Source organism: Haliotis cracherodii, unplaced genomic scaffold (genome assembly GCF_022045235.1).
Source record: "Haliotis cracherodii isolate W230 unplaced genomic scaffold, xgHalCrac1.p SCAF_6, whole genome shotgun sequence".
In the NCBI taxonomy this organism is placed as follows: Eukaryota; Metazoa; Mollusca; class Gastropoda; order Lepetellida; family Haliotidae; genus Haliotis; species Haliotis cracherodii.
The window spans coordinates 41,518,811-41,530,030 of record NW_027266319.1 but is presented as its reverse complement, the minus strand read 5'-3'; the positions used below and the strand labels follow the sequence as shown (position 1 = coordinate 41,530,030).

At 42.5% G+C, this 11,220-nt stretch overlaps 1 protein-coding gene across 1 annotated transcript; it reads right to left on the bottom strand.

The window, feature by feature from the left end:
- Positions 1–217: 217 nt before the first annotated feature.
- On the bottom strand, positions 218–10,496 carry LOC139446217 (uncharacterized). The gene is made up of 10 exons (XM_071227542.1): positions 10,447–10,496; positions 9,214–9,297; positions 6,912–7,062; positions 6,170–6,309; positions 5,468–5,609; positions 4,907–4,989; positions 4,581–4,781; positions 2,368–2,515; positions 1,462–1,546; positions 218–787 (listed from the first exon to the last, which is right to left on the bottom strand). The coding sequence occupies exons 1-10, from the start codon at positions 10,484–10,486 to the stop codon at positions 218–220; spliced, it is 1,644 nt and encodes a 547-aa protein (XP_071083643.1). The 5' UTR covers positions 10,487–10,496.
- Positions 10,497–11,220: the final 724 nt, after the last annotated feature.

Below are 11,220 nucleotides of genomic sequence, written 5' to 3'. Positions count from 1 at the left end.
ACATGATCAGGCATATTGAAACAACGGAGGGTTGCCGAAGATGTTTTCAGTCAGTTAATGCCGGCCTGAGACAGCTTTGACATATTTCATGAAGGGCATGCAGTGTCTTACAACTGCGATAAAAACGAACTCAACGCATCAACCAGGGTCATAGACTTAACACGCCATCACGTGTGATTTTGATATTCACGACATATCAACATATCACATGTCTTCTTTATATGTTGTAATAGTTGGGGTCTGATTGGTCAATACGCACATACTGATCGACATCGAGGCTGGAAGGGTCAGTACTGCTGACTGACGTAGTGTTGTCCATTTTAATGTAGGACTCATCCGGGTGGCCGCGATCCGTTCTGAAATGACAGGGCTCAATACACCGGTCAGCGCTTGGAAGTTCAGGCAGAGGTTGTAGATAGTGGGGAGGGTAGCGGACATATCGGTCATCTTCGGACACTGGTTCCAGGTACTGACCGCAGCTGGCCGAATCGTGGCAGCCAGGGACTTCGGAGTTGTCAGATGGTTTGGCGTATATGCCGTCAAGATAAAAACTGTCTCTATATGGAGTTGCCTCCCCTAACACGAGTTCTTCCCCTTTGTTCGTCGTCAGTTCCATTTCATATGCGGGGTTATCATGCGGCCCTCGCATATCACATTCGTTTAATGTCGCGTACGTGTCGTCGGTTGACAACTTCACTTCCGCTATGCCGTGAATGACATCTGGTACGTCAGCGTTCCGTGTTGTCACACCGTTGCAAGCCAAGGGGTTAGTTGCTGTGATGTTGGTCTGCAAGGCAGAAAACACATGCGTGAACAGGAGGTGAGGTGAAATGGGGTTTAACGTCGCGTTTAACATTATTGCACATAAATAGCGACGTACATGCCAATGTGGCGTTAAAGAACAACCACACCAAAACGAACAATGATGATACACGACTTTATATGATCACATAGACAGACTATCGCGCGTCATTTAAAATACAGTGTTGAGATCCGATGAACGTGGGTTCGAATTCAAGACTGGCCCTGATCATGGATATTGGGATGACAGACCAAGGATCGTCCTAGGAGGGAATCGGATTTGAAACCACGATCGTGGGATTCCGGCTTGCCTAAGGGGTCACCTTAACGCAGCGAACAATGAATGACTTACATTTAATGCCGCTGTAAGCGCTCATACCACGGCGTGTTCGCCTCATGAGAAGGAAGGAAAGTCACACAGATCGAAGACGTATAGCAATGATGTGAAACCCATGAGCACTGATATGGGGCTGAAACAGAGACACCTTATTGGGGATTCGAACCCACGATCCTCGGATCTATCACGTTTAAAAACAACGTGGCACGCCGAGCTCGACGCCTTAGGCCAGTAGAGACTAGTGAAGTAAAAGAGTTGGGTTGAACGCCGCTTTGAGAAGTACTTCAGTTATCTCACGGCGTGATATTGGTATCTATACTCACGTGTTCATCTAGATTGGTATAGTCACGTGACTGCCCGGTGTCAGTCTGACCAGCAAGCACACAACTGACCGGCGGAACGTCTTGCCTGTACGAACAATACACAGCAATACAACCAGTTACATTTCTTACAGAATCTGAACATAGAGCTATTATTTGATTGATTCAAACGTCATAATATATATATTTCGATGACGTAATATAAATGTATTGATAACAAAAATATAGATAATATTCCTTTTAGGCTTTGCTGATTGATTATTCCCCTAACTGTATTCGCCACACAGTGCACGTCAAGAATGTTTGAATGCCTGGTGGCGGTCAAAGATAAAGTCGCCCCTCAAATGTTCATTTTCCCTGAAACAATTATATTTGTCTGATGTTGTACGAAAATAATCGATATTTCAGCATCACTTAGATAAAAACTCGTGAATATTCAGAATAAACGGTCGCCCTTGAATTTCATGTATGTTTTGTCTGTGGAAAGGGTAACTCCCTTATGAAAATATATTTTGGACAAGCGAAATGTGAACTTATATTGAATCTTTCATTGTCAAACATCGTTAACCCACGACTAATCATGTCCCTTTGTTCACTGATATGTAAAGCCAAACTACCTTCACGCATGAACACGCTAGTAAGCCAAAACAACGCTTAACATGTAAACCAGCAAATGTCAATGTAATCTGACCACGAGGCAGTTAAATGTGTATTTTAATTTAGAATAGATAACGTCTTAAGAAAACCTTTCGGGTCCATTTTCAGCTAAATCAAATACCGGTACACTTTTAATCTTCAAAGATTTTCAATTAATGCGCTTCTTAAAATTCATATCATATAAATGGAGACAATTAGTGTTACCAGTACATATATTGAAAATCAGTGTAAAAATGCAACTATCCCGCCTACTTTCGCCTCTGTCTCTTCCTCCACATCAACACCGTGAGTCCCATGACAGCCAGGAGGACTATTGCCAGGAGTCCGCCGATTAATCCACCAACGAGAGATGAAGGCGATTCCCTTGATTCCAGATCCGCGCCATCTTGCTGGGCTGCATCTGGTAGTAGTTGATAGTGCAATTCAGTCTTTCAATAGCATAATGGATTCAGATTGACTGTCATATTCCTACCTGTTTTTTAGTAACATAGTTTCATACGCATGAGACGTAGTTGGTTTGGCAGGAGTAGGGAGAACTTTGTGAGGGTTGTTTAGAGTGGGCGGCTTGTTTTAGGTTCTACTACACCAAATCAGAACTAGTTTGGACAGTGCGGTTTTCGTGCCTTCAGTGCAGATCGAGAGATATCTGCAGGCTGTGATTGGAGGATATTCTGTAAGATTTTTTATGTCTTTCAAATGTACATCCATCCAGTTATTAAAACTGACCATGTTTTTCTATATTTAGTACTGTCTTTTTCAACATGATGACTTATGCTGAATGTGACCACAGCTATTTTCAAGTAGGTGACATTTGGTGCGAAACTGGGGGTGGTGTGTTTAGCTTCCGGTACTCGGAAAAGGAGCTGGCTAAGCTAGTCATTTTTATTTTTTTATTGCTGCTCTAAGGCCAAACTGTGCACACACGTACAGGTAATAGCTGTTGAATGCTTAGTTATTTAAAAAGATTTATAACGTTACTATAGAAGTCTAACGGAAAACATTTGGTTGTGTGTAACCTGTAGGAGTAACCTCTCCCGACAGTAGAACATAGCACAATCACAGTTTTCTTCACCCAACATTTGACCTCAACCATCTTGTCCGTTGGATACATAAACATAAAGAAAATCTAAGTTTGCTTTGTTCTACTATGGGGAGGGGTAGGTTGGCAGTTTGAGGTTCTGACCACTACTCTATAAACTTGGGGTCATTAATATATAATACCGTCAGCTCCCCGATACAGGCTCATTCACACACACACTATCAGCTGAATGGTTATGTGAAATGGAGGGTAACGTCGCGTTCAAGCTTATTGCATTTATATAGCGAAGTATAACTTCAATACAATCTCCTAACTCACATGTGCATAGTTTATACTGATTGCTTCTAACTCACTGACCCAGGTTCGATTCCCGACATGGGTACAATGTATGAAGCCCATTTCTGGTGTCCCCCGCCGTGATATTGCTGGAATATTGCTTAAAGCGACGTAAAACCATACTCACTAACTCTAGTTCACGATGATATGGCTTGCCTATTTTGATTTGCACCATATACTCCCGTGCTCTTTCGGGTGAACAATTGACCTGCTTTTGCATGTGTTTGTGACGGGTGTCACCGGTGTGGCAAGATACGATCACCTTTTCGCGAACACCTGGGTGAGTGAGTATGGTTTTACGCCGCTTTTAGCACTATTCCAGCAATATCACGGCGGGGGACACCGAGAATGGGCTTTACAAATTGTACCCATGTCGGGAATCGAACCCGGGTCTTCGGTGTGATGAGCGAACGCTTTAACCACTAGGCTACCCGACCGGCCTGCGAACACTTGGTATCATCACTATTTGTTAACATTCATAAACACATGCTCATGATATTGTCGGAATCGTACAATCGACTCTGCTTTTGCCAGAATTTCTCATGAATATGGAAAGAGTTTTGTGGCTTTTATTCAAGAAAAACGACAAAACGGTAATACGATGGTTTCATAACGAATGCGTGTGTGTTTGTGCACCTGTGTATGCGCGCGTGTGTGTGATATGTTTTTTAATCAAAGACAAATCATCACTTGATTGAACTGTATGTTCAGGTCTTCTTTGCCTTTTCTTAACACTGACAGACGGCCTCCGTGGTCTAGTGGTAGATTGTCCCCCCAGAGAGCGGAAAGTCGGGGGTTCGATCCCCGACCGCGTCATACCAAAAGACGTTAAAAGATGGTATTTGTTGTTATCCTGCCTGACGCTCTGCGGTAATAGGATAAATCAAGGACTGGTCGGCTCGGTGTCAGTGTAATGTGTTGGGTATTCATGTTGAACTGCCGCATCGTATCTCAGTTGGCACGCCCAAACAGCCACACACACGTACATGCACGTCGCTATGTAAGTGCAATAATCTTGTACGCAACGTTAAACCCTATTTCACCACACCTTGAACACTGACAACAGGCGACACATCGCCGCAAACACTACCTGGTACGGATGTATCTCTCGGCGCGGGTTTGACGGTTTCAGTCTGGATGAAGATGGTGTGGTTCATGGAGGGCGGCAGTGGCGGGGACACGACTGGCGAGCGAGATATCTGTGAGTGGACAGTCCGGTCGTTGTTGACCCCGGGCGTTAGTGCCGGGGCTACGGTTGTAGTTGCTGGCATCGAGCACATATGCTGAATACCTGCTCGATACAAACATGCTTTTAATTCATTTGCTGAGTTTTATCGGCATGATCTTCGTTTCAGTTTATCACCATCATGTAACATTTAAGATGGATCACTATCTAAACGTACATGTTAGGCTTACATTTTTCGTATATGTTCTCAACAGTTGCCCTTCCATCGTCGCTCCATGCTTCGTAGATACATCGGAACCGACCACAGAATTCACTAAAGAAATAAACAAATTACTGAACTTTATAAACCAGCAAGGTGACTGCACAAGCGCTGTGCCTTACGCACCAACATGCCCCTACATCGGGAGAGGATACAATACAATTCAACTTTGACAACAAAACATGCCTAAACTAATTAAACAACAAACCAAATACAAAGCCGCATATTTCTGCACGGTTGAAAAGGAATTCTTTTTGTTCACGAACTCTTATACCAACAAAATATAATCCGTTTCTCGATATTTCACATTTATTTCAGTTGAAATCTGCATGACACAACTGAACGAGTGAGTTTTACGCCGCTTTCAGTAATATTACAGAAATATCAGGGTGGGGGACACCAATATTAGACTTCACACATTGTACTCATGTTAGGAATCGAACCCGGGGCTACGGCGTGACAAGGGAACGCTGTAACCACTAGGCTACCCCAGCGACCCTCAAATGAACGAGATAATTGTATATGTTCTCACCCACACTCCGATTTGTGAATTAACTCCCCTTGTATCTGCTGAGCGAAGTTGTGTATCTCCATCCGCGACGGCAGAGGGACGTTGATGCGCTGGCTGTAGTCACAGGTGATGGTGGACGCGGAGTTGATGTTACAGTAGAAATCTTACATGAAAATAAAAAATAATGTCTATCATTATCGTCATGCAAGGCGTTACTTTGATCGGACTGTGGATTTGCTTGTATACATGGTGTAGTATCACAGGGTGAAACTTCGTATTCTCAAATGTGATCTTATACTATGTATAGTATTCGGAGTTATGGGGAGTAATGAGGCCACACTGAAGGTCTGGTTCCAGTTCTACGGGTGGGACCAGTCGTCCAAGGTCCCGCAATTTGCTGTGTAGAGTTGTGTCCCTTAAGCGCGCAAGAAACCAGTACTGAGTGATTGTGGGTAAGAATCCCTGTTCGCCGCGATTATGTCTCTATGTTTGTCAGCACCATACCCGTGCTCGGTCGGAGACCTGTATCATTGCCTCCAACAAGAAGCTGACATGCCGTGATATAACTGGGATACTGTCCAAAAGCGGCGTTGAACCCAACTCAATCACTCACTGTTCCATGGTAATGACATCGTGTCGGAGTGTTCTCTAATGTATATGGTTAATCATTTTACCCAATAGACATGCATGGTGTGTTTCTCGCTGTCAGATCATGGGTGTTACCTTTAACGACGCCGAGCCAGTGGAAAACCACAGAGAAGCTGCTGTGTATTGCAAAGTGGTCAACGCTGTCGGGGTAGATGGAGATGTTGAGGTTACACACGTCGCCAAGTCTGGACGCAGCACATATACACCTGCTGAAACTGATAGAGAGAGTATTGAGATCTGAAGCAGCCATAAAATTGAAGATTATATACGACATGAAATTGAATAAGAACAGACTTACGTGTATATAGCGTCAGGTTGATGCTTGTGGAAACCCTGAAGTGATACTGGTCTTGGATGCTTACCATTTTAGTTAATCTCAAGCAACGGTATTGAGCTGACGTGCTTGAAAACAATCATAGGTTTCTGTGTCTGCACAGCGAATTGTGTTGCCTTTGGCGACTAGATCACCCGTGCCTCCAAAATGAAACCTTTCAGTATTAAACATATTACTTATAGTTGGAACGTTCAGCAAAATACCATTATGCATCTCTCGTATACTTCTTGCTGTCTTCTTCGTTGCAACACTGAAGAGTTTTAAAAATATTGTTACGAAACCATCTGTAACGTCTTACACATTTTACTGAAACTATGTAACGTACGTTAACATCCTGACGTACTCATCTGTGCACTGGCATGTGTTGCTAACTGCATGGCATATACAACGAATTAAAGACGAAAAATCCCCTGTTTGCTGTTATAGAAACTACTTAAATGTTCTTGAAGCTTCAGAACACATGTTGAAACTACGTCATGTCACCTGTTAATGGCCGTCTCCATGTTGGTGCCATGGCCGGTACTTCCAGGGGCGGAGGAGGTCCTCGCGTCTCTCGGTACTCCACCCGTACAGCTTGGGTCGGACACCACACACCAGGATGTATGCAGGAGCCGCTCAATCTCCCTCGTCTTCACTGCAAACAACACGACAGTTTAACATGAAGCTTATAGTATGACTTGAAATCTGCTAATACAATTGTACCCCCAACAACCATCTCGAGCACATACTTGATAAAGAAGTAGTATCGAGGGTACAGAATTCAAGCAATTACTACAGCTAACTTAACCTGCAGCGAACACCTACATACCTCTTACACAAGCTGTAGTGAACACCTACATACCTCTAAACACAAGCTGTTGCGAACACCAACATAACTCTGACATAAGATGTAGCGAACACCTACATACCTTTAACGCTAGATATAGTAAACACCTACATACCTCTAACACAAGCTGTAGCGAACACCAACATAACTCTGACATAAGATGTAGCTAACACCTACATACCTCTAACACAAGCTGTAGCGAACACCTACACATCTCTAACATAAGCTGTAGCTAACACCTACATACCTTTAACGCAAGCTATAGTAAACACCTACACAGCTCTAATACAAACTAGCGAACACCTAGCTACACAACTCTACCTTAAGCTGTAGTGAACACCGATATACCTGTGAGATAAGCAGTAGCGAACACCTACATACCTGTAACACAAGCTGTAGTGAAGACCAACACACCTCTAACACAAGCTGTAGCGAACACCTACATACCTCGAACACAAGCTGTAGCGATCACCTACATACCTCTAATATAAGCTGTAGTGAACACCGACATACCTCTGACATAAGTTGTAGCTAACACCTTCATACCTCAAACATAAGATGTACCTGACACCTTCATACTTGTAACATAAGCTGTAGTTAACACCTACAACCTCTAACATAAGCTGTAGTGAACACCTACATACCTCTAACATAAAATGTAATGAACACCAACATACCTCTAACATAAACAGTTGCGAACACACACACCTCTAACATAATCTGTAGTGAACACCACTGACACACAGTCTTAGGTTTACAATCACTGGGTAAAATAAACAGCAATAACTATCATGTCCTACAATCTATGTCAGCGCTTTCACGAATGTCCAGAATATTGTCACTGTTGACTATGAATCCGGAATAGTCCTGGCAGCTGGCATGAATTTGGTGCTTTTAGTGCGTGAGTGAGTGAATATTTATTGTCACATCGGCCATATTTCAGCTATATCGTGACTAAATCGTTATACCGTAATAATACATACATTTATATGATAAAACCTGTCAACAAAGGGCGGTAAAACAACTAGATTATCACAGATTTATATTTTAAAACTAGTTTGGAACTATAAAAAGTTATCACGATAAATAACAAAATAAACATTATAAAAACGGACTAGAGATCGCCAGCAACAAAGATTAGGCCACCATACTAGGGACTGTGTGGACTTACGATACTTCTGCTACCGGCACGCTTCCCTACCAGGATTTCCACCACCTCTACTGCTGCTGGCGATTATCAGCAACTTTAGCCTTCAGGCATAGGACTCTTGGCAATATATTACTTCAATAGTCAGTGTTTTCAAAAAGACCAAAACCAAGCAATACATTTGTGAAAAATAAAAACACATTTTTAGGCACAGAACTTGGCGTGACCAGCCGATTGATAGAACCGGGCCCATTCTACCACCCGTCTAGGTGAATCAATGGTCAAAGTAGTGTGTTGTTCAAAGAAACACAGTTCCTGGAACCAGTGCCCTAAAATACCAGACTCCCTTCCTCCACCAACAGAAGGGGTGCACAATTTTGTCCCTTTTACGACAAGCAATGGGTGCTGAGGACACATTCTACCCCGGTTCCCCACGGGTTGGTGCTTTCACATAGGAATCCAATCCTGACGTGACAAGTAGATAAGACGAAATTCAATTAAAAGGCCTCGAACAGCCCTCCTGTCTCTCTTACATATGAATACAGTCAACCTTCTAGAAACTGTCCCTTCCCGAAACCTCTCGAACTATGAAGTCTGTCATGTTTGTCAACAACGACCCGAGGCGGTAACTCTAACTTACAGGCTGCCGATGCCTGCCACTAAAATCTTGCCACTACAAATAAACTTACAACACTCTTTACTGCCATATAAAAACACCTACAAAAACAAGTTGTGCCGCAAACCCATTTATGTTACAAAAGATGTGCCGCAGAAAACATTCCTCAAACAAAAGCTTATTGACAAACCCTTACCTCTTATGAAAGCAGCAGCTAGTGCCGACGTTACGTCCGAGTCGTCATCATCGTCGTCAGCAACAACCCCAGCACGCAGGGCACCTGCCATCAAATATATGCAGTGAAGGAGTTAGTAACGAGTGACCGTTTGTATCAAAAGGTAAACCAACCGCCCCTACATACATGTATATACGACCCGTGAAGATCCGGGATAGAGTTCAGCAACTGATAGGTCTTCAGCAACCCATGCTTGTCGTAAGAGGCGACTGATGAGATCGGGTGGTTAGGCTGACTTGGTTGATGCATGTTATCGTGTCTCAATCTGGTCCAGACTCAACTATTTAAAGACCGCCGCCATATAGCTGGAATATTGCTGAGTGTGGCGTTAAACAACAGACAAATAACCAACCAAAACATGTACATACATAGAGATGTATCATGTCAATATAAATTAAAAATATGTAGAAGGATACCTGTTTTTGTATTTAACGTTGTGGATTACAACTATTATACATGATGATTATAAGCCAATAACATGTTTGAGATTTTGCCAGTTGAAATAATTTTACAGCAATTCTAAAAATGTTCTGTTTGACATTCAGTCAAAATGCCAGTCATTTCTCATGTGTTAAATATTGTAAAATATTATAGATTTGTGTTTTGAAACAAAAAGCTGTAAATCTTCTACTTTTTACTTTTTTGTATTAAAGCCAATAATCTAGAAGACAGACATAACAATTACATCAATACAATATCCAAACTCACCCAGGTGAGATGGCTTCAAGATATAAATATATATATATGTGTGTGTGTGTGTGTGTGTGTGTGTGTGTGTGTGTGTGTGTGTGTGTGTGTGTGCTTATACTAGTCCAGACTAATGCCGGGTTTATAGTGCTAGCCCATTGAGACAGTATGCCGTAGTTTAACATGGTTACCGAACATTCAGTATATTCAATATACTCACTCTGAGCCGTCTTGTCTTTGTTCTGTCTTCGGGATTTGTATCGCGATTAGATATCTTTTTCAGCTACAGCTATAGGATTTTTAAAATTTAAGACTGAGCTTGTGGCAGACAAGTTCTTATTTTTGATAATACCCGATATCACTGCTCTTCATAAACTCGAGTAACTACTTATTGACGATTCGAACACTAGCCGCCAGACAGGTTTCCGGAAGAAATGGCGTCACTGTACCGGGTATAGGAAGTATTGATACTTAACATACTTTGTATGCCACAGTAATACTACATACCTAGTATTAGTACTGCCAGGATACCCGTGGGAGGGTGCATGCCGAGTATTGACCTCCACTGAAACTAAAAGAAGAACAACATAATTATGCATAATTCCGTGTGCGATGTTAAAACTATGTAATCCCTTACTCTAAGCCGGTGAAGCTTAGGGGCGCTTGTGACATTGTGCCTTGTCCGTGAGGACGGTAGTGTTGGAAATAGTGCAGTACACGGTAGAAAGCAACATGTACAAGTTGCTGGCGACCCTAATTAATCATCTTACACACGGCAGCCTTGAGGTAAGGACATTGTTCGTTATTCAACAAAAGCGGAAAACGAAACAAAAACTTGAATGACGTACGTAGTAGCTATTGTTAGGGCTATGCCCCGGGCGAAATACTTCTATAAACAATGAAGGACAGACGGGTTATATTTCAAACGTATTGTTCTTCAACAACACAGAGAGTAAAATCTCAGGTGTTCACACTCAACTATCAACATTGCTTAGAGAACTTAGATTTAGGAAGAAGACGAAGAAGAAGTGCATTTGAATGAAGTGCAATTTATAGGAGCTGTTTTCTATCCATTAAACACCTGGCTTCTGTCGGAATATAATATCTCCGTTCATGGGTTGTTGATGAACACATGCATTTGGGAACATTTGTGTGTTGCAATTGTAAGCCTATATCTATAAAGACTTTCCATAGCAACGAGCATGGAGACAGAGCCCATGACTGTCATGTCATATATAAAACAATGTCAGCGCCCCTACCGGAAAATGACGCACGGCTTTG